Source organism: Battus philenor, unplaced genomic scaffold (assembly GCF_028537555.1).
Source record: "Battus philenor isolate CCGP_79_NKW_IND1 unplaced genomic scaffold, ilBatPhil1.0.hap1 SCAF_20, whole genome shotgun sequence".
Taxonomy (NCBI): Eukaryota; Metazoa; Arthropoda; class Insecta; order Lepidoptera; family Papilionidae; genus Battus; species Battus philenor.
This window is the reverse complement of record NW_027181683.1, coordinates 705,396-730,218: the sequence shown is the minus strand read 5'-3', so window position 1 is coordinate 730,218 and position 24,823 is coordinate 705,396. Positions and strand designations below refer to the sequence as shown.

The following is a 24,823-nucleotide window of genomic DNA, read 5'->3' as shown; positions in this document are numbered from 1 at the left end:
CTTTGGTGGACATAGATTCCTAAAATGTTCGGTTGGATGCAGTCGCATCAAATATTCCAACATGGGCGATGGTTACTTTTATTCGTATACGAATGTTTACATTCCTGATTCTATCTCATAGATACCGCATTTATTTCTATATTCCAGAAGGTACTCGAGCAATTCTTCTCGACAATTATTCTTCTTTGGCAGTATGAGAAAGGCGACTTATAGAGACTAATCCAAGATTCTATATCGAAGAGCTCTTATCTTCTAGAAGGTCAGGTTCAAGCAATTCCTCTCCACAATTATTCTTTGACAATACAAGAAACGCGGGATACAGAGAATAATCCATGACAGAGTCCAATGTGAGAGACAAAGAAATGGGGGCTGGAGTTGTAATATTCTTATAAAATACCAATATATATAACTCGAGATCATATATTACATTTAAATATAAAAATCCGATCTATATAAATAAATCTAATACAGTGTATCCCAGCGTGGGACCAACGTTACACTGGTGGGCAATTTGATAGTTAAGAGGTCAAATCGAAAATGGATTTAACAGATTTTTGTATTTATTGGATTCAGGCGTTATTTTGCGGAAGTCCATCCTATATAAGGAAAGGACTAATATACAACTTCATAAAATTTTCACCTGTACATTATAATATCAACTATGTAAATTAGTCAACAGAACAAGTTCCACATATTTCGATCAACTAAAAACTCTTGAATGCTCTTATGAGATTTATTTAATAATATACTTTTAATTTTAGATTTTAAACTAAGAAGTGGAAGGTCTAACATATATTGTATAAGTTTATTATAAGATGAAATTCCGGCGTTACGAACATTTTATAATTTTTGGTTTTTATCATGTACATATAAGGTTATAAATTATCGTAAATTCTTAGGGAAAATTAGAGTTTAAGATAGAAATAGACCGTACAGTTCAAACTGTGAAATAAATATACACTCATATCAGGAGTATTTTCCCGTAATAAAATACAGTGAGAACGCTATGAAAATAACTAACTAAAAGAATGGTAACTACGTATTATTAAACCTAATTATAATTTTAATATTTTTGAACAAAGTATTTAGAAGGTTATCTTTTACATATCTATACATAAATTATCAACTAACATTGTAATAGGTGGCTCAAAAGTAATGTCATAATATGAACGCATCTTAATTTTTACAAATGGCGCCAAATGTCACTGTCACTTTGACATATACGTTGTAGATATACAGAGAATTAATTGTCAATAAGCGATGCAGCGATATACACGTCAAGAACGTTGAATTGTTGTCACAGATTATTTGACAAATATTCAGTCTGTTGTTTTAACGCAGTGTGAATTCCGTCGTTGTTTTCCATGTGCATCAGACTTCTTCCTTTGGGGATTTTTATCATATACTTACCGCAACATACAACCTTACAGGCTTTGAAAGCTAATATTGAAGATGATATCGCCAATTTAGAGCCAGATGTTTTGAGATCAACAATTCAAAATTCCCAAACGATCAAACCAAACCAAACTTCTCAAAAATGCATAAACTCCATAAACTCGGAAGGAGACCACGTTTTTTTCCAATAAACGACATCAATCTCGTACTAATAAATAAACTTTTTTCAATAACAGACCTATATTTTCAAATCTATAACATAATGGCTGCCGATTCAAATTATGACATTACTTTTGCACCACTTATTATAGCATATTGTTACATCCACGGCCTTCCATATAAGATTTCAGTTAAGAATGGCTGGTAGATTTCAATGCCAAGAGAAAACACAGTGGCAGATGAGAAGATAGATGGAAGCGGTGACGAGGTGACCGATCATGACCGGGAAACCTATCCTGAAGAACCTCATGAAGGTGAACCTGTAGCCATGCTGCTCTGCTACTCCAGCGCATACCACATTAGCGCTGGCTCCGATCAGTGTACCATTACCTTAAATCCACCAAACACAACCCATCACTTACAAATATGTTCAATACAGATTGGTTATAAATATGAAATCTTTAATCAGGTGAGGTCTATATTCGAAGAAATAAAGCCTCCTGAAGAACGAGCCTTTATTTTAGTTCGTACTTTATTTCATTTCACCGCCTGTCAGCTTAATTACCTGCATCTATGAGATGTCCAGCCGTCAGCCCCGATAGTGCCGTTAGTGGAATGCATTCATGCGTTATAGTTAACTTAGCAACATAAAAATGATTAAGTTACACTAACCTCCCAAACAGGCACCGAAGAGTAGAGCCCATATAAGAGGAGCTATAGGCAGCCCAAGTGCAGGGTTGGATCCAATCGCCACCACCACACGCACCATCATGGTGGTCAACGGTATGTTGTCTACAAACGCTGATAACATTCCAGACACCTGGACAGTATTACAAGCAATAACGTAGTTTTTTATTATGACCTTTATACCATATTCGCTGTGTAGAGTTAATAACAGAAAATGCATTAAATCATCAGGTAATTATAGTGATAGGATGTGTTTACACTGTAAGAAAAACATCTGACCAAATAAAATACAACTTATTATTTTAAACGCTTTTATATATATACATTTATCTTATTCTTTTCAGCCGAAGGACGCTGTCTGCAAGTCATATGGCCTTCCACTATTGATATATTTATATATATATATATATATATAGAGAGAGAGAGATAGTCTATCTTTCTAAAATCCTCTTAGTAGCATGATCTGGGTAGGCTAGCAGCTTAAAGGCTAGGTTTTTAGAGATTCCTTCCGCTTCTCTCTTTCGGAGGCACTTCGCATACAAAAATTTTACATGTGCCAATAAACAGCACAATAATTAGAGTAATTCATATTTTCATTAAATTAAAAATAGGCCACGTGTTGACGCATCCTTACTTTTCTATACTATCTTTAACACTAACTCTCTCTATCTCTTTCGCTGACAAGAGAGGTTTTTTTTATTTATTAAATGGTCCCCGTTATTGGGGACCTCTCGTTCCCCTATCTCGTGTGGGACAGGGACTTTTTATTTCTAATAATTTATTCATACAATTTTTTATTATTATCATTCTCCTCTTTCGTGTATCATATCTGTCGTACTGTTCCTTTCGTTCTACAATTTTCCCAGTCTTTCTCTAACAAGTGAGGTTGTATGAGGGTTTTATTAACTCTTGTTAGCGAGTACAGAACATTCATTTTAGATTTCGTTACTCTTTCGAAGACAGTTCTCTGACAATAGTTTTTGGGCGATTTGATGGTCTTTACATGATCTGTTAAGAAAAAGCTGGATATATATGTGTATATATATGTATAGAGAAGGCTTTACCCATAATATCAGCATCAAAGCCACAGCCAGGCGTGCGGAGTGGTCCACCTGAAGAATCAGCTGTTCCATTAAACCACCGATGTATAAGATCAGGCCAAGCTTTGACAGCGCCTAGAATATAGGAAATCCCAAAGGAAAATTTCATGGTTAGTTTCTTAAAAATAAAAAACTTCACAAGCAAAAAAGAATTCTTTAATATTTCTTAATAGCTAATCTCTAATCTATGTACAGGATGATTGGATATACGTGTAAATTTTCAAAGGGTGAATATATTGATCATTTGCTGTCAATAAATGTTTGGTTCTGTCTGTGTGTTAAGAAAAAGCGCATTCATAATTCGTATTACTACATATTAAAATTAATTATTGTTTATTATCTGTTTCTCTTGACTTTGTACTTCTAGATGTTATTGGCCAGTCGCATTCCCTGGTATACTTGGTCATTAAGACTTGATTTTGGTAGGAATATTACTTCCTCCTTCAGCTAAGAAGACCTCAAGCTATATGATAAATTTATAACACATCCAGAAATCTTTATAAATAAAAACATACAGTAAATAAAGAAGAATTGAAAGAAGATGTAGAAGTAAAAAGAGAAACCCATCCTAACTTACCTCCATGAGCACGAACAGTGCAGCAAAAAACAACAACGTCGACCACTCGACGCGGTGCAGGACTGGCTCCAGATCCTGTCTGTCAGCCAGGATCAGCAGCAAGATGGCTCCCAGGAGTGCTGTCCAGCTTAGTGACACTCGATCTGTGTCACATACTTTATCATAGTCCAGGGTTTTGCAGAATACATCCAAGATATCAGGTGATAGACGTCCACTAAGTCACAAGCTTCTTCCAAATATGATGACGAAGACCTGTCCAGCGCTGCCTGTACCCAGCGACTTTCTGATACCTGAGCTATGTCATAGGAATATCTAGTTTGGGACCTACTCACATCACGTCTACTGGCTCTTTGTCGCACCTTGAGAACCTTTCTGCTCCAACAACCATAGGAGGCATGAACTACCTTGGTTCATCTGCTGATTTCCTCATTTGTTATCAGGCAATAACGAAGAAATATACCAACGTGTGTTGTATTATATTTATAATATGCATTAAAAGATTGCCTTGTGTGATAAGACCGCCCATTGTACTTTTCTGTATATTATTTTATCTGTATATTATGTATCTTATCGTGTACAATAAAGAATATTAAATAAAATAAATAAATAAACGTTTTTTTATTATAAGTATATATGTTATATACGTATGTATGTTTAAGTATGTGTGTCTATGTATGTTTATGTATATTTATGTTCATTTGTTTGTATGTATTTTTTTTGTACACGTGAACTACCCTTTATAAGTACTATTATCTTTTCCTTACTATGGTTGTCTGTAAGAGATTGCCTTGTGTGATAAGATCGCCCATTGTACTTTTCTGTATATTATTGTATCTGTATATTATGTATCTTATCGTTTACAATAAAGAATATTAAATAAATAAATAAATAACAACGTTATCGGTCGTGGACGGGGAAGGTCCATTACTGAACACAGCCCCCCCTCCCATAGATTGATAGGACCAATGAGAAACATCCTGCATCCTGTAATATCTGTTCCACCAAGACCACAAAGCAATTGAGATGGGTATACATCCATCTCAATTGCTTTGTGGTCTTGTGTAACAAATCTAACAAGTACTTCTAAATATACTCGTAATGTTAAAAATATATGTGTATGTATGTATATATACATATACTCCATATACATATATATAGTATTTAAATGGATTAGGCATGAGAAAATAGTCACACGAACTGTAATTCTAAAAACTGGACATTTTTAGGGCGCCATTAAAAACCAGGACATCAATGATTAAAAAAAAAATATTTATAATAATTAATTGACTTCAACTTAGTTTTAAATTGTTTATGATTTAAGTTGGTACATATTTTAAAAGACATATGCAAAAACGCGAGTAAAACAAATTCGGAAATATTAATCGTAATTGTTAAAACAAAGGCACGGACGCTAATGTCTGTGGAATATAGATCCTTTTAAAAAAAAAGGAGAATGTCGACCCACTACCACCGTTATACGAAATTTCACTGGAGTCATATACTAAGCGTTTCGATTCTATAAAAGAATCTGCCGGATTCTTTATTTCCCAAAAATTTAAACCCAAGTATCTTCAGGGTCAGATTGAATAGGCACCTTTTGCGTACATCTTTCACCACATCATCGCTTTCCAATAAGCAAGTTTGGGGTCAATGGCGGACTATCAAAATTATAGAAATGTCCAAAAAACAAGAAAATTGTAAGTAAGTTTAATTGTGGAATGAATGAATGGAACGATAGATTATGTGAAGAATGATAGTAGAGAACTATAATGAAAAGGACGGTGAAAAAAAATTATTAATCTATTGGAATCAGGCGTTACCTTGCCGATCCATTCTAAGTGAGAAAAGGACCAATATTTAGCCACTTCCGCACATGCATTGGTAGTCGTGCAACAAAGTGCACCGCCCGTCAGCCCCCTGATAAATGCGTATGCGGCAAACAATGCGAATAACACAACTGCCACCGTTAATTCACTCAACACGTGTTTCACCCCTCCACGGGGCATCTTCAGGAGTTATGTTACACCGATTAGTGCCAAACACAGAGTGCAATAATATAAGTAAGTAATAGTTGGCTTTTTTACTTAGGATGTACTTTGTTTCTTACTTAGGTTGGACTTCCGCAAGGTAACGTCTGATTCCATTAAATAATAAAATTGTAGTATCCCATTTATATGGGAGTACAAATTGATTCTAATTACAATCAACTTGAAATCTTCTTTCATTCTTCTTCGCTGTTCTTCTTACATTAATTAATATTATATTTATATAGACTAGATTGTTATATATCAACTATGTATATAAAGTTTCAATTATATTGTGATATGACGTTGATTTATGGGACATGGTGATAATATCAAAAAGATTTAGTTCTGAAACATCCTGTACTCTGAAATAAGGATTGATTAGTAGGTAATACTCACTGAACTCTGGTATTGAATGCAGGAAGAAGACGGTCACCACAAACACAATTGCCACCGTCGCCTTGCCGAGTAGCGCCGTATCGCGGATCTTGTACTGTTGTTAGTTCAATAAGAATTTTAACGAAATTTCACTAGATAGCTATAGATTACTTGCTTTAATAAATAACCAATAAATATAATCTGTGTGTTGATCACAAGTACAACACCTGGAGATAAATATTGCACGTCGACATTTGGAAAGAGACAATCGGCTAATTTCGTTTTTGTAGAGCGTTATCTCTGTCGCACGAAGTACAACGACTGACAAAACGTCACATAGGTATTGTGGGACAGAGATAGTGCTCTACGAAGCTAAATAAAGAATTTTTATTTTATTAAAATTCACCATACTCTTTTATCACAGTATTATATCTTGATTTAATATTAAAACCAAAAATTTTTTAAACTTTAAAAAAAAAAACGTGTATTTTTGAATTATTTTGATTTTAATAAATGAACAAAAGCTATTAAGATTTAAATGGATGAATAGGAACGTCAAATGGTGCAAGCGAGAGGTGTGTGAGAGGAAGAGAGACAGACAACGGTTGAACGCTGAAGGAGCGAGCGCAGTTAAGGTTAGGAGTTTTTCTTTAAAATACTTTAAAATTCAAACCTTGCATCTCGATTACCACATATATATACATATACATGCTACATATAGCCAAAGTATAACATCAAATATTTTTGTACAATAAATTGGAAATGAATATACAATATTATACACGATGATTTGTTGTAGTGTAAAATATATAAAGACATGAATGCATAAGGCTTTTAAACTAAATCTATTTCAAATCACCCTTTATAGAGTGATCAGTTTGAAATGTTTTATGTATTTTTTCCATTGTAATATGATAGGATGACATTTACCAGTATAAATCTTCTGAGACAGATAGAAAAAAAATTATTTCAATATGTAGCTATACGAATTTTGAAGACGCTTATTATATTATCATTACATTGTTTATAATTTCCGATTTATTCTTCTAAATCTTTTTAACATATAATATATCATCCTGTATATTCTTAAGAAATGTATTATTTGTCAACACATGTAAACATACCTTGTCTTTGAGGTCTGAAAGAGTGCTTCTAAACGTCTCCTTCGGGCAGGCTCTCTTGCTGTTCTCCCTTAACATTTTTTTGAGTTGAACACTCAACTTCTCTATCTTCCTCTCCAGTCTCTTTCTCACTACTTGCACGTCTCTGCTCAGTTGGGGCAATGAATCTGCTGCTCTTCGCCATATTGAGATCTGGTGACGAAGGTCTGTAATAAATCTGGTAAATTATTAGATCCTCGTGGTGATAATGGTTACTTTGGAGTTCAGATACAATAGGCTTTCACTGATTCAATAATAGCTGAAGGCTACTCGGTAAGGAATTTATTTGGAGAAGAATTATTTCAGGATCGTAGGTAGCAAGTTCATTCTTCAGGATTATCTAATTGCACCTCAATATTGACGAAGTCTTTTTTGGAAAGTTTCTGGTGTATTATTTTTATCTTAAATTACCTTTTTATATATTATTTTTAATAAATAACCATGCTTCAGGATATTTACTTAGACGTTGATTCGATTGTGAGGATGGTGATAGAATAGACACAAGTAGTGATGATGGTATTATTATAAATCTTTTCATCGAAAAGGGCTAAGGATTAAAGTGAATATTCTTATATAGAAGATTCACTTTAATCCTTAGCCCTTTTCTCTTCTCTCTTTTATCTTTGTATTCAGAAACAGATGAAATACAAACTTTTACAGATATTCCTTCGACAAATGTGTTTTTCAAAGCAAAAAATAATTATTCAGTGTGTATTACTTCGGCTAATGTGGTATCGAACGTGGTTCATACCTGATCCCACCAGCGCATGGTGCTGCAGCTTTAAAAAAGCACCAATTAGTGCAATTTACATTGTTAAATAATCTCCAAATTATTGATACTCCTCAAAGAATTATAGTTTATGATTATAACTAAACAAACAAAGCAAGTCCAACTAACCTTGTATCTCTCTTGGTTCCTTTAATCTCAGCTTATTGGTGTCGCGGTACATGAAACGTATCTGCAGGCTGGTCTGCAGAGTGACAAGCAGGATGCCCAGCGCCATGTGAGCGGTGAAATTGGTGAAGTTGATGCCCTGGTTGGATGGACATACGATTATACTGGTGGTAATCTAGGACTGAGATTTGCGATCGAAGATCGCGGGTTCAATTCCCGGTGTACAATCTTATGTAATTCACAAGTTTTTCAGAAGATGTACAGCAGCGTTCTCTGCATACCATAACACCACACTGCGATCACCAAGCCTGCCAAGCCTGGCGATTATGGGATATCCCCCTATAGATATCTTTGGGGGAGGCCTTTACCTTGCAGTATGTGTTTACGAGCAGAAACGACGACTACTCAAAGAACATTTTCATGGATTTACATTCTTAAATATGCCGTCATATTCTTCAATCTAAATGTATACAGTAATACCCCGCTTTACGCGAGGGATACGTTCCAAAAAAAATCGCGTTAACTGAAATTCGCGTATAACGAGGTTTATGATTAAACACAGTCAAAAATTATTACAAAAAAATACAAATAATTTTAATCCATCACTTTAATTCTAGGAACACTTTATGCAACACATACTCTTATTTTTTACGGAAAAATACATCTATTGTATTTTGGGTAACGTTTTGTTTATGTTTTTGTAAAATACGTTCATAACACCCAACACTGTTTTTAATTGTTTGACAAATGGTCAAGACCATAGAGAAGTTGATGACTACATTATATTTATACACACTCTTTCGCGTAATTCAAGGCATTTGAGCGCGAAATTTGCAATTCGCGTTATAGTGAAACCGCGTATAACGGGGTCGCGTAAAGCGGGGTATTACTGTAATTGTGGTAAAAACTTATTACAAAAAAACTTGTATTTTGAGTTCAAGTTATAAAATTAAATTTGGGGTATTTTGTTTTATGTATGACCTACATTTGTGAGCGTCAAATATAGATGGAACAAATCAATTGATATGCCAATATGTCTATAACAGGGTGTCCCATAAATCAACGTCAAGACAAAACTGATCTAGGAATTACATCTATAATCCAGAATTTTAAAAAGGATCTTTGTATGTTTTTAATATGTCTATAACAGGGTGTCCCATAAATCAACGTCAAGACAAAACTGATCTAGGAATTACATCTATAATCCAGAATTTTAAAAAGGATCTTTGTATTGAATGTTTTTCGTATATTGTACGGTTTTGTTTTCTTGTTCCTAGGTCTAATTATCATACATAAATTATTTTATCAGTACAATTTAAATTATGTCCTATGACAGGCAATGGTTATCTTTTTGTATTTACGTCAAATCTGAAGCTGATAGTCTACGTGGTCTGAATTTTAGGTCTTGGAGACTTACCGCTTGCACGACTGCCTTATTAGAGGCGACGATGACGTTAGGAGGATCACCAACAGGCGTCGCAGTACCCCCAATGTTGCTATAGATCGCCATGAACATGAGAATTGGTACCGGATCCAGGTCCATCACCTCACATAACCTGGGTCAATGGAAGGTCACAACTGTAAAATTTTCAGAGATTAAAAACAGATTTCATCACCATGATATCAGCCAATGCAGTGAACCCTCCAATATCGACATGGTGACAAGACTTCTGATGCCTACATTCAGTGACTTACCACGACCATAATTATGAAGAGATGAAGGAGTGTCTATGTGTCCAGCCAGGAGATGAGCTCCTGAAGCGAGTGTCTTCAACCAGCGCCATTTAAGTTATCGATGTATCGATTCCCTGCACCTCTGGGGCGCCTTCCTCGCCGTGTCTACTAGTGTCTGCACGGGTGATGTACCTCACCCAAAGCTATCTCAGACCAGGCTATTCGAGCTATAGATATCAAGCCATATGGCTCTTCCAAGTTGAATTATTGACAGTGAACATGTATACATTACGAGGTCCAAACTTTCTGGAGACCGGTAACCGGCAAGTGCAGCGTTGGACATCCACACACATAATGTTTAATGAAATCAGGCGTTACCTCGCGGAAGTTCATCCAAGTAAGAAAAGGACCAATATTTAGCCACTTCCGCACATGCAGTGGTATTCGTGCAATAAAATGCACCGCCCGCCAGCCCGCTGACAAATGCGTATGCGGCAAACAATGCGAATCACACAACCGCCACCGCCAAATTACACAACACGTGTTTCACCCCTCCACGGGGCATCTTCAGGAGTTATGTTACACCGATTAGTGCCAAACACAGAGTCACTTTTCCTTTTTCTTACACACATAATGGACAGACAACCATATCAAAGATTTTAAGCTGTCTATTTATTTATGTGTTTTAGATGGAAAAACCTTCCATTTCAGCCAGAGGACTTAAACAGCTGGACATAAGGCTTTCAAATATATTCCAATAGCATCGACTGGAAGCGCATAGCAGTGAACGTCTAACTCCTTAATGATAATGACATATATAAGTACAGATAGTGCACGAAAGAGTCACGGAGAACGTTATCACGAGTTATCTTCTTACCTGATTGTAACAGGCGACATGAGGAGAACTGTGGTCACGTTGTCCAGGAACGTTGAGAGGATTGCCGTGATGCTGCATAGAAGGAAGATCAGAGGCCAGAGGCGGCCTTTTGTCACCTGATAGATTTATTTATTACAATGGTTTACGGTATATTTTAAGTGGATGTCACCTGAAGCTACATAACCCTACTCCAGACCCCTACTTCTAGACCTTTTCTTGTATAAAGAAATCCATTTTAAAGTGATTTATGATCATCTCCCGTCTTCTACTCTTTGTATATGGCCTGTTCACTTTCACTTTAGTGCACATTTGAGAGTTGAACACCTTGTCTCAAAGGTTGACAATCAGGAAGCTTCTTTCGAAACCTCTTTGACAAGATGTTATTATATTTAAACCACCAACCCGCCTGCCAAGCGTGGCGATTATGGTATATTTCTCCATAGATACTCCAAGACATAATCATCTCCTTATAATCGCACAGAAGAGTATTTGAAGGGTTTGAAATTTACGTATTGATTTCCAAGTCACTCTTCTTATTTTTCTTTTAAGCTGATAGATGCCAGAAGTCATGGACCTCCAGAGACATCCCTTATCTCGACGATCCACCTAGTGGTCAACTAATAATTTACTTCTTACCTCAAAAGTAAACACGGCCAGGAAGTCGAATATTCCAGTCTCAGCCATTATAGCAACGAGAAGCATCATGCTGAAGAGAAGAAGGAGCGTCTCCGCGTCAAGCCAGGAGATGAGTTCCTGGAGCGAGGGTCTTTCTCCAACCAGCGCCAGCGCTGCTATCGATGTCGTCGAAACCACAATCGCTGCCATCGTGCGGTTTATTATCTAAGTACAGGTATCCGTAAATTAATATTTTTTACTGTACACGCTTAATAATATTAGTGCATAACAGTCAAAAAGAAAGTACAATAGGCGATCTTATGTAAGAAAAGGACCAATATTTAACCACTTCTACTAACCACCGTACATGCCAAACACCGAGTCCACCGAGGTAATCGGTGTAACATAACTCCTGAAGATGCCCAGTGGTGGGGTGAAACACGTGTTGAGTGAATCAACGGTGGCGGTTGTGTAGTTCGCATTGTTTGCCGCATGCGCATTTATCAGCAGGCTGGCGGGCGGTGCATTTTGTTGCACGACTACCACTGCATGTGCGGAAGCGGCTAAATATTGGTCCCTTTCTTACTTAGGATGGACTTCCGCAAGGTAACGCCTGATTCCATCGACGATCTTATCACACGAGGCAATTTATTCCAGACAACCATAGCATGGAAACAGTAGAAGTATAAATAATGGGTAGTTAACGTGTATATATAGACAAAACATATATTTACATATATACGTATAAAGCATATATACTTATAATTAATACTGTATAATATATAATTATATATAGAAACATCAAACTGATTTAGATCGCATTAACCTGAGAAAGGAAAAGGAACACAGAAAAAAAAATATTGGTTTAGCAAGAGAAGTAGAGAAAGAGAAAGAGAAGAGTTTAGTAGGATAAAAAATCATTGGTTTAGAAAATGTTTCTTAATTATTTACTTAAAAATAGATAGCGTAGACGTCTTATATTTACCGATAAATTCCACAATCGAACAGCCTGTTTGGTAAAAGATTTGGTTATAAACGAAGAATGTGGCATTGCTGGCATTTCATTTTTAATTTAAAATTCTCTGATGATCTCAAAGACCTCACATGTGTATAAAGAAATAGAAATTTAGATTTGAGAAAAGAGAGAGTGAGCGAATTGAAAAGCATATTATTGTGTAGACCAGGGCTTCTTAAACTTTTGTTATTCACGACCCCATATATGATTGCTAGTTTCTTGACGACCCTATACAAATATAAAAAAAAAAAATATTTTTCCATGATTTATTTATTAGGTAACAATATACATATATATATGAAAATATATTGTTAAAGAATTAGTTTTGAAACATACAAAATTCTAAAATTAAAAATTGCACAAAAAATTATAAAATTGTATTTATATTAGTTTAAAACCTTCAACAAATGCGCGTGTCTAGACGCTGCATGTCCACTGTATTCCACCAACTCTAGTGATGTTATAAAATGGTATATATAAACATTTGACATTAAAATCTGTCGACCCCAGAATTTTGCTACGCGACCCATAGTTTAAGAAGCCCTGGTGTAGCCAGATGATGGGAGTATGGCGGACAGTCTCACTACGTCGGACTGTCCTGTCCGCGGCTGCAACATGCGCGCCCTAGCGCATTGACGTAAGCCAGCAGCCCGGATCCCCGGTCATCGCACTCTGGATTCGGCAGCACATCAGCGCACACGCAAGCACGCCCCAATAAACTCTCGCTCCGACGCGCCTACCTTTGTATAGTGGTTGTCTGAACAATAAATTTTCTCAATAGCATCTGCTTATTTTATTTCACCACCACAGGAGCATTCCGACTAAACCGAATTAAATGGATACATTTATAAAAGATCCAGTAGGGTCAATTTGAAATTCAAACACTTACCTCGAATATAATTAGAATATATAACCCACACAGCAATACGCAAGCATATACCACTCCAGTGCTGCCATCTATGGGGTCTGTAGTAAAAATCACTGTCATGGCAACCTTTTGCATTGAAGTTGTATTCATTCGTAGTGTGTGGTCACTAGAGTCGAATCTAAATACAGAAGACCTAGGTTCTCCGAGGTTGTAGTCTAGATCTTGGTCTTGTAGAGTGATCGTCCAAGAGAATATTGGCTGGAATATTCAATTAAATCTGAATAAGGCCTGTGGCATGGCAAGTGTGATATTATGGTATAGCAGAAGACGCTCCTACATATCCTCTAGAACAGTGATTCCCAAAGTGGTCTATATCGACCCCTAGGGGTCTATGACAACCTGCAAGGGGTCTACGTCAGCGAAAAAAAAATAGGGGGTCCATGAAATGAAAATGGGGGTCCACAGACTGGACATAATTAGTCGAGGAGATTTAAGATTAACCCTTACAAAATTGACGCAAAATGTTGATAATTTATTATTAAAGCATCAGGTTCATCCTTCTCACTAAAATATTGACTTATTGCTTATGTTATTTTATTTATAGTTTATTTTATGTTTATTTAATGTTACGTATATTTTACATGACAGATACAAAATTTTATTTTAAGTAGTTTTAATTTAAATTCAATTAATAAATGTATAAATTAACATGCGTTTTTACTTTAAGTTTTTAACACTAAACTTCAGTACAGTTAGAAATTTACAGGAAATCAATATCAGGTAAGTAGGGATCTACCCAACACGGAAAAACATGGCAAGGGGTCTACGACACAAAAAAGTTTGGGGAACTCTGCTCTAGAACCTTTGTAAGAAGGGGCAATCCTATATAATTACTGCACAATGTCTGAATTATACGTAAGACCGTTTCCTAGGAATCGAACCTACGAATTACGATCGTAAATCTGTCATCCATCAATGAAAATCCTATTGATGTAGAAATCCCTAAATTCGGGCAGAGAATGGTCATTGTGTCAATCTTTGGGGAAGCCTATACCTTAAATTGAGGACTATCAACTCTGATGATGATCATAAAATAAATATATTTTACATCTGCTTGTGGTTTCACAGAGCGAGTTTATTTCGTAGTAGGTAGAGAAGTCAGGTATGGCGCTTGGGGCAGTCGACCCATAGCCAATCTTGGAAAGCCTTTTTGAAATGCATTATTCACATTCATCGACCAGATTTCTCTCCCCTACTTAAATAAATTCTAAACAATCTTACCAATGCTGCTATAGAAGCATGTTTTAGTAATAAGCTGATGTTTGATTTTGTGACCAATCTTGGGGGAGGTCTAGACCTCAAAAATTAATTTATATCTATCAAATATGACTTATCTAGTTTTATAGTGTATATGAACGGTACCTGGCATAATACTGTGCATATATAACAAAACGTTTTATATCTTAAGACGTTTGGTTCAGTGTTTGTGCAATGCATTAGAATTTACTCGGATAAAGTAAAAGAAAAGAGGGTACTTTTAAAAACTGGCTAATATCATTTATGACTACCCACAAAAAATGTAGGGTACATTTTTTGTGGGTAGTCTTACCTTAATAAAAATTCTGTGTCGTTTAACATCAGATAAATCACCGGTTTTTATCGTCATTTATAAATTTTGAAATAATTTAGAATTAAATAAAAAGAGGAGAATAAATATTTACCAGCACTCTGCTTGATTCTCTATCTTTACTCGATGATATATTCTTCTCCAACCAAATAACCATCTTTTCTTTCAATTCCAACTCACTCCTGTTTAACTTTACTTCTGCATGCTCGGAGAGAAATGGTCCGGATAGCTTCACCAATACCGTGCTTACTTCAGGATCGAACGTGAAATCTAGGATTGTGACATTCAATAAATAAATGGTCTGTTAGAGAGGTTAAAATCTCTTTATCTAGGGAATACATCGAAGTGGGGTAAAGGCTATACATCTCTGTTTATCTATTGGCATTTACAGCCTTAGGGTAGAGATAGCAAAGCCTAGAAGGCTTGGAAGGCTTCTTTAGAGTAGTTAAACTCAATCCAGGAGCGCAAAGATCTTAAAACGTTCACGAACCCTTCCTCTCCGTAAACTTTGTACCGATGAAGCTGTAAAAACTCTCGGACAAACAACATTAACATCATAGGTTATTTATATTATTTTGTAGATACGATAGAGAGCTTTTTTACAAGACCCGGTAATAAATATTGCACATCGACCTTTGGTAAGAGACAATCGGCTAATTTCGGCTTCGTAGAGCATTATCTCTGTCGCACGAAATATAATAGTATTATTTAGGCAAAACCCCAAGGCAAGCCACCACTTATAGAATAATTAGTGCATTTTATATAAAGAATAAAAAATTATTATCAAAAGAAGCAAGTGATACTTGTTGTAACAGCTCCTTATAGATACCGGACTGTTTGTATTTCGTGCGACAGAGATACCACTCTACGAAGCCGAAATTAGTCGATTATCTCTTTCCAAAGGTCCATGTGCAATATTTATCTCCAGATACTGTAAACATTTTCACTAAAGTTTTATTTAGTCTGTAATCCAAAAAGGTTTACATACTTTTGACTTCGCCCGGTCCAATGGCGGTGTTTTTGATTATTTCATTCTTCTCACTGCATGTCAGGAATACGACAGTGAAGAATACCCAGCATCCAAGCAGAAGCGTCATCTTTGTATATTTGCCATGATTACTCTGCAATTTCCTTAATTATATTAAAACTTGGAGTGAAATTCGCCATTTGCAAGATCCACATTCAGCATGAATCACCATAACATATTGTAAATCATAAAGAAGCTTTTGAAATTTAACTGTCTTTATGGTGTGGGTGATGGAGCCTTAGGTTCTGGAATGGACACCATAGCTATTTCCACCAACTTGGTGAAGAAAAAGTGACCTTCCTTAGAAGACATTGGATGAAGACCACTTCCAACCTATGATATTATCTATGAAAGGTGACATATGTTTAGTAAAGAACCTCCTATGGCTGTAAGGTTTTAGTGTAAAATTGTTTTAAAGTAAAAATATATGTTGGCGGTTGGGATCCGTTCCGGTTCTGCCGTCAAATTTATCTATCTTGTACGGATAATATCTCTGGCCGTGGTTAAACCTTATCTTAAAATAAAACTTTATATATAACACTGACAATGAACATTAACGGGGATTGTTGACCGTTCCGCGCCGCGTTCAATCTCAAACTACCCTCTCCATATCGCTGCACGGTGGTTTTAACGTTTCGCTAGAGTAGGAACTTCCGGTCAGTTCCACTCTCGTCTACTTCCGGAAGGAACGTTTCATTCTCTTGTACTAGATGGCGCCACCGACACGCCGTCATATATATTTCTGTATTATTTATTTATTATTTGGTACAGTTATACCGAAATGTCCACACTGGTAAATAGCTTCCCTATTTTTATTATATATTACGTGCAAATTCAATTACCAACATGAAGAAGCAGATTAACATATCATTATCAGTGTTTATGTTCGATTCGTTGATGACCAGGAAAATTGGGCGTATAGATATATTCACGGAGGAGGAATAAAAGCCATACCTAGCAGTCTTACGAATGAAATGATGATGGTATATCTAATTTTGAAGCCAATATAATTCTTTGATCAAAAAGTAAGGTTGTTTAAAAATTTTAATTCTTTATTTATTCTTCAAAATCAATTTCATCACCTTCAAAATAATCTCTGTCCGATGAAATGCACTTTCGCCAACCTTTTCCGGTATAGCCTTCAAGGCTTTAGATTCGGTTTTTATTTCCTTGATCTTGTCAAAACGGCGACCGCTTTGGGATTTTGAGTTTGCTGAATACCCAGAAGTCGCATGGAGCAAAATCAGGAGCTAATCATTTCAATATGTTTAAATTTTAGCTGTACTGCACAGTACAGACTTTTGATCACTTACTTAGACACTGCTCCCGATTCGCATCCAAAAGACGTAACCACGTGACCTTATGTGAAAACCTTTATATACCTCCGTTCAACTTATCGGACCTTCTCAAGAAAAAATCTGCAGCAGAATCTTTGGATGGGTTGGCCCGGTACATTGTCCTAAACCTTAAGGCATTTAACAGTCTGAAGCGCTTGGGCAGCGACTTGATATAAAATAATGTACCAACTAATAGATAATTGAGTAAAACTTCCAAATTGTATTGTTAATATGTATAAATTTTAGCTGTATTTACCCATAAGAGAAAATTGTGTAAGAAAAGTTGTAAAAATTATAAAACGCTGTCGTGCCTCGCAGCTGGGAGAATAAAGATCCGTATCAAATAGCGGCAACCCTCTCCCAACTATCTTCACTTAGTAAAAGCGAAAAAATAATTATGAAAAAAAAAAACTTTAGCGATATAAATTTGAATTAATAAAAAGAGAGCTAAATCAGGTGAATGCAGTGGTTGTGGAACGATATCAGTCGAGTTTTTGACAAAGTCGCGAAGAACCAATGCAGTATGATATCGACCAATCGAGACTTGACGCGTTTGAGATACAAAATATACTTCAAAATGGTTTGGACTGAGCCGAATGATATTCCAATTTATGACAAAAAGTCGTTTGGCAAATGTTATACACAATACTACCTTTTTCTAAATAGTTGAGAGTTTTAAATGACCTTACATTTTGATCACGGTAGTGCAGTGATTCCCAAAGTGGTCTATATCGACCACTAGGGGTCTATGATAACCTGCAAGGGGTCTACGTCAGCGAAAAAAAATTTGGGGGTACATAAAATGAAAATGACCACGATAGTGGATCTCAACACATACACTGATAGTACTTTTTTACTTACATCATACTATCTTATAATATCAAAACATTTACATTATTGTAAAAAGTACCTATGAAGTAAAAAATTATTAATATGTTACCTATATTTTACATAACAGATACAAAATTTTATTTTGAGTAGTTTTAATTTAAATTCAATTAATAATTGTATAAATTAACATGTGTTTTTACTTTAAGTTTTTAACACTAAACTTCACTACAGTTAGAAATTTACAGGAAATCAATATCAGGTAAATAGGGGGTCTACCCAACACGGTAAAACATGGCAAGGGGTCTACGACACAAAAAAGTTTGGGGATCTCTGCGGTAGTGCATGTTCAAGTAAGAACCATGCCTGATTAACATAAATATATATATTAGAGGGACCGGAAAGTAATGTCGCTTTCTTAAGTTAAATTCACATGACTATATTTTTAACAAGTTTTTATTTCTAATCAACAATATGTTCACCTTCGTTATCAACAACCTTTTATCATCTAGTATACAAAATCAATGCCGGAGCGGTAACAAATCAATCGGTTTTTATGTAAAATATGTCGACAGATACCATATTACTTTCCTTTCCCTCTAATACAATGAGATATTGCTTTTAAAAATTATCTTACCTTTTTACGTAACATATTTGATGGTTGAACTTGTCTGAAATAAAACAAAAATTAGTTAGTTCAATAACGAAAGAACTGTAATGGGATTAAGTACGCCTTTCAATCAGATCGAGTCATTTTCTAGTGTAATACAATCTTTAAATATTTATTTAAGTTTTGTGTGTGTGTGTGTATGCAGAATCACTAGATTATACACACAGACACACAAACACACACACACACGCACGCACGGACGCACGCACGCACGCACGCACCCATACACACACACGCACACACAAATATATATATATATATGCCATCCTGTCATTCAAGAACCTTACAATCACCTCGGCCATCACTTGCATTATTTCGACACAAGTTTTGACCCTTTAAAACTATGACTGTAACATTTATTTACTTATAAAATTAAATATCTTCTACACTCTTTAACTGTACGAACACCATCGCGACAGTATAGTACATTTATCATACTATCTTCCCCGATTGTGTTTGTACAATCAAATGTTATTGGCCTTTTGCAGTTAAATAAAACTCGAACTAATTGCTTTAATTATAAACAACGATAATATATATAATTTATATGTTCGTTACACTGAAATAATTTAATAACAATGTATTTTTATTTTCATTGTAATGATTCAAGATACATATTTTTTTTTAAATTTCGATTGACGTCAAACGTGCTAGCGAATTCAAATTAAAAATACTTTATTTAATTTATAATTAATTACATATCGTATTCACGTCAAGATTTACTTCCTGTTCGGGTGATAAACACCTATAGATCTAAGAGAAAAGGCCGAAAGAAATTCCACGGAACACTACATGTTTTACGCCTGGCGATTCTACTATGAAATTATTTGTTGTGTAGAAAATCCATAGCATGATAAGCTTTATTGACATTTTTTTAATCCTACATTAGATGCATTTCATATATATGCTACTAGAAAGGCCTAAATAATATACAAAAATATGAAGACAGAAGGAGAAGACATATGAATCCAGACATGGTACGACTGCTGCTTAGAGATCAATGCAGCAATGGATGACGTCAGGTTAGAGCTTCGCTGTGAGATCGAATGAGAAATTAGGAGATAAACGACAAACCAATGTTACTGATATTTCTCCAAGAATTGCTCGTCTGAACACACAGTTGGCGGGACAAATTGCTCGTATATGAAGGCTTTTGAACCTAAAATTTCTCCAGCAACCACGAGAAGGAATGACGAAGTGGTCGCACAAACCGTAACTTTAAAAACTAGATATTGTTAGTGCGTCGACAAAAAGAAACAACACGCCAATGATTTGAGAAAAATTATAGTAATAAGTTTTCAGAGTTTATGCTGGAACATACAAAAACGTGAGCAAAAAAATATTAAATATTAAACGTTATTGTAAAAATGAAGGTTCAGACGCTAATGTCTGTGGAATATAGATCCTAATAAAAAAGGACAACAAGCCGGAAGATGAGGAAGGGATAGGTTCCCTACTAGATGGACCGATGAAGTTTCCAGAGGATGGACAGCAGCGTCGTTTGCGTACCATAATACCACACTTCAATTGCCAACCCGCCTGCCAAGCGTGGCGATTTTATATGATGATATCAAATTAGAAACGAGGAGACCCGCAAAAGAACGAAGATTGCCGAAGTAGCTCGAAGAATTATCTGATATAGCAGTGAGCAGGGCACATGGCTCATGCAAAACTATGGCCGTTGGGGTCGATAGGCTCTCAAGTGGCGACCGCGACCTGGTAGAGGTTCCAGGTCACCGAGAGAGCAATGAAGAGGGCTATGTTCGGAGTTTGTTGAGATCAAATTAGAAACGAGGAGATCCGCAAAAGAACGAAGATTGCCGAAGTAGCTAGAAGAATTATCTGATATAGCAGTGAGCAGGGCACATGGCTCATGCAAACGATGGCCGTTGGGGTCGATAGGTTCTCAAGTGGCGAGCGCGATCTTGTAGAGGCTCGAGGTCACCCAGAGAGCAATGAAGAGGTCTATGCTCGGAGTTTGCTGAGAGATCGAATTAGAAACGAGGAGATCCGCAAAAGAACAAAGATTGCCGAAGTAGCTCGAAGAATTATCTGATATAGCAGTGAGCAGGGCATATGGCTCATGCAAACGATGGCCGTTGGGGTCGGTAGGTTCTCAAGTGGCGAACACAATCTGGTAGAGGCTCGAGGTCACCCAGAGAGCAATGGAGAGGGCTATGTTCGGAGTTTGCTGGGAGATCGACTTAGAAACGAGGAGATCCGCAAAAGAACAAAGATTGCCGAAGTAGCTCGAAGAATTATCTGATATAGCAGTGAGCAGGGCATATGGCTCATGCAAACGATGGCCGTTGGGGTCGGTAGGTTCTCAAGTGGCGAACACAATCTGGTAGAGGCTCGAGGTCACCCAGAGAGCAATGGAGAGGGCTATGTTCGGAGTTTGCTGGGAGATCGACTTAGAAACGAGGAGATCCGCAAAAGAACAAAGATTGCCGAAGTAGCTCGAAGAATTATCTGATATAGCAGTGAGCAGGGCATATGGCTCATGCAAACGATGGCCGTTGGGGTCGGTAGGTTCTCAAGTGGCGAACACAATCTGGTAGAGGCTCGAGGTCACCCAGAGAGCAATGGAGAGGGCTATGTTCGGAGTTTGCTGGGAGATCGACTTAGAAACGAGGAGATCCGCAAAAGAACAAAGATTGCCGAAGTAGCTCGAAGAATTATCTGATATAGCAGTGAGCAGGGCATATGGCTCATGCAAACGATGGCCGTTGGGGTCGGTAGGTTCTCAAGTGGCGAACACAATCTGGTAGAGGCTCGAGGTCACCCAGAGAGCAATGGAGAGGGCTATGTTCGGAGTTTGCTGGGAGATCGACTTAGAAACGAGGAGATCCGCAAAAGAACGAAGATTACCGAAGTATCTCGAAGAATTATCTGATATAGCAGTGAGCAGGGCATATGGCTCATGCAAACGATGGCCGTTGGGGTCGGTAGGTTCTCAAGTGGCGAACACAATCTGGTAGAGGCTCGAGGTAACCCAGAGAGCAATGGAGAGGGCTATGTTCGGAGTTTGCTGAGAGATCGACTTAGAAACGAGGAGATCCGCAAAAGAAAAAATGTGGCTTGAACAAAAGATAGCTTTTGGGGCCGAAAGGTTCTCGAGTGGCGACCACGAGCAGGTAGACGCGGCGTGGGTAGCCCCCCCCCCCCCCCTCATTAGGCAGACGCGGATGCAGCTGAATGCGGGCAACGCCGCAACGCCGGTCATCGTGGCGATCTTTGTAGGAGACCTGTGCCTTGCAGTAGGCTTTTGGCCGATATGATGATGAAGATACTACACGTGACGTCATAAATAGAAGCACATGCATATTGTAACAGGTTATAGAACATTCCAGAACATACCCGTTTCCAGTGTCCGTGTCAATATTTTGTAGGGTAGATTGATTTTTGGAGCTATCATTTTCGTTACCGTCATTTCGGTGTTTACCGTCTAATATTGGTTCAGAGTTCACCGCGGACGGACGTTTATTTGGTTCAGTCCCATTCTTCTCGATTAAAGGTTGCTCTATTTGACCTGGAAGAAACAAATCTATATATATAAAAACGTTTTAATTACTTACGTATAACTTTGTAGAAATTTAAGTATGTTTGTCTATTATTCTCTGGCCTCTTATTCTCCCCTATTTAAGGACAGGAAACTTATAATTTTTATTTAATTATTTCACATCCCTCTTTTTATTTCTTTACTTCTATTTCAGTCTTCTTAAGACCATTCATTCGGTCTTTTAACATACTTCACATGATCTTACATACTCATCCATTTTTAGTTTCCTCCTTTTCATCACCTTTCATTCTTCACCATTCTTCTCAAATCATCACATGTATTGGATTTCTTATCTTTTTATAACAATTCACAGTTGGTATCACAATTTTGTTTGTTTACGATTTGACTGTCTTTTTTTATCTTTTACTGTTTTACCTTATTCTTTTTTCTAAGGAAAACAGAAAGAAAGTAGGTCGGTCTATATACTTCATCGCCCAATATCTAAGCGATGCTATCTTATCTGATCTTTTTACTTAACAAGAGCTTGAAATCGCACCGGGGTCCTCCGGATTCGGAAGTCGGCCACCTTGTGCCCCCATTTATCCCATGAATGAAATAAAATACTAATAATCTAGGTTAAATTGATTACAGAAAAGATTTTTTACTTTCTAACCATGGTGTTGACGGTTGGCATTGGCCAGAGCGGCCATACGTAAAGCTATTCCCCCGCACCCCGCAACTAGAGGGCATGACCCAAGCGTGAACACGCAGAACAAAACCCTGTGTCCCACGCCTCGATATCTCTCCCACTAGTGCGCAGGCCCGAGTAAAAGAAGGTGGGATCGAGGTACCGTAACCAAAGGCATTCTCTCTCTGGTACGGTATCTCGAAGCATTGTATAGTTAGTATTATAATTATTTAGTTGTAGTATTTTTGTGGTGTAAATAACGTACTTAGTTTTTGTTACATTCTTGCGTGTAATCTTTATCAGTAAACGTGTTTGTTTAGTTCATCGTCCTGTGTGTTTCTTTCCGGGGATATGCCCACGTGTAAAACTACAGTCAATTAAATATCAACGTAAAAAGCGTCTCTTTGGAACGAGAACGGAGCCGCAATACTTGTTTAGCCGATATTTTCACATGTGGTATTGTAGTAAGATTTTTTTTTAAGGAAAAAATGTCGGCGTTGCTAGTGGCGTGATGAAAGGTTTTGCATCATAGTTTAATGATCATAGTCTATTAATTACATATAATCCTGCAACGTTTCTCTTGGCGGAGTTTCCGCATTTCTTCAAGCGACTTCCTAAAAAATCTGACATTTGCAAAATTCAAAATGGCAGCCAATCCAGAAGTACCAGCTTTTTATTTTCTTAACACTATATTCACAGTTCTACCACATGTTTTCTTATGTATCACAATTCGTTCTTATATATTTTTTGTTATACTATGTTTTTCAATCTATATTTCTTTCCCCCATAGCATTCCTAAAATTATTACGCCCCTCTTTATAACATATATATATAGGAATACAGATTAAATATACTATGTTACGAGGTACTGTACTGGGGAATTGGTTATAGATCTAATAGCTTTAAAGAAGTGAATGTATAGTTGATTGATAAATTTGTCAAAGGAGATATATATATATATATATATATATATAAAAATATATAATTAAAGCGAAACAGTTAAACTCATGTTGAGTCCACTTTGGAACTTGTCTCCTTTATTAATCAAATTGCCACCTTGTGGGCTGTGGGCCCCATGTTGGGAAACTGCTTTAAATTCTATCCGTGGTAGAGTAACTATAGTTGATTTAAGTATTGGAAATCTACAGGTAGGCCTATGTCCAGCTGTGGGCATACTCTAGTTTAAATGATGTTGAACCAGAGTTAATTAAATAATATATTACCGATCTCCTCATATAGTTTTCTAAACTTCTCCAGCTCAGGGTCATATTTGACTTCTTCAGGTAATCCAAGCCACAGCTGCAGAGTGTCCGGGGTGACCTCTCCGCACGACACCAGCGAGTACCTACTCCGATCCAACTCCTGATCAGACCTCATTGGACGTTGGAACAGCTTTCGTAACTTCTCCATCTTAATTCTTATTCTACCTGTAATAAATAAGTTATTGTTACTATTATACTGGGTGGATTTACAGAAACTAGTTAGATGCGGAAGATAGATCATCGTTGCGATCTTTGGGGAAGATATATGCCTTGTAGTGACAGTCTATAAAAGCAGAATCAATTTAGAATGGAAATTTAGTTATCATTTGTGTAAAGGATATTTACACTCAACGTATATCGGTACGACAGTCAACAATGTTAACAGCCGTGTGTACAAGGTCCCTTATAATCGTGAATTTTTTTCAACAATATGTTCACCTTCGTTATCAACAACCTTT

General features: G+C 36.7%; 1 protein-coding gene across 1 annotated transcript; it reads right to left on the bottom strand.

The window, feature by feature from the left end:
* Positions 1-1,764: 1,764 nt before the first annotated feature.
* On the bottom strand, positions 1,765-24,524 carry LOC137922940 (P protein-like). The gene is made up of 16 exons (XM_068766052.1): positions 24,327-24,524; positions 22,274-22,445; positions 18,881-18,914; positions 16,040-16,172; positions 15,146-15,321; positions 13,446-13,682; positions 11,563-11,766; positions 10,927-11,042; positions 9,793-9,931; positions 8,379-8,514; positions 7,445-7,647; positions 6,342-6,435; positions 3,919-4,061; positions 3,306-3,416; positions 2,227-2,374; positions 1,765-1,944 (listed from the first exon to the last, which is right to left on the bottom strand). The coding sequence occupies exons 1-16, from the start codon at positions 24,511-24,513 to the stop codon at positions 1,766-1,768; spliced, it is 2,412 nt and encodes an 803-aa protein (XP_068622153.1). The 5' UTR covers positions 24,514-24,524; the 3' UTR covers position 1,765.
* Between the last annotated feature and the right edge of the window lie 299 nt (positions 24,525-24,823).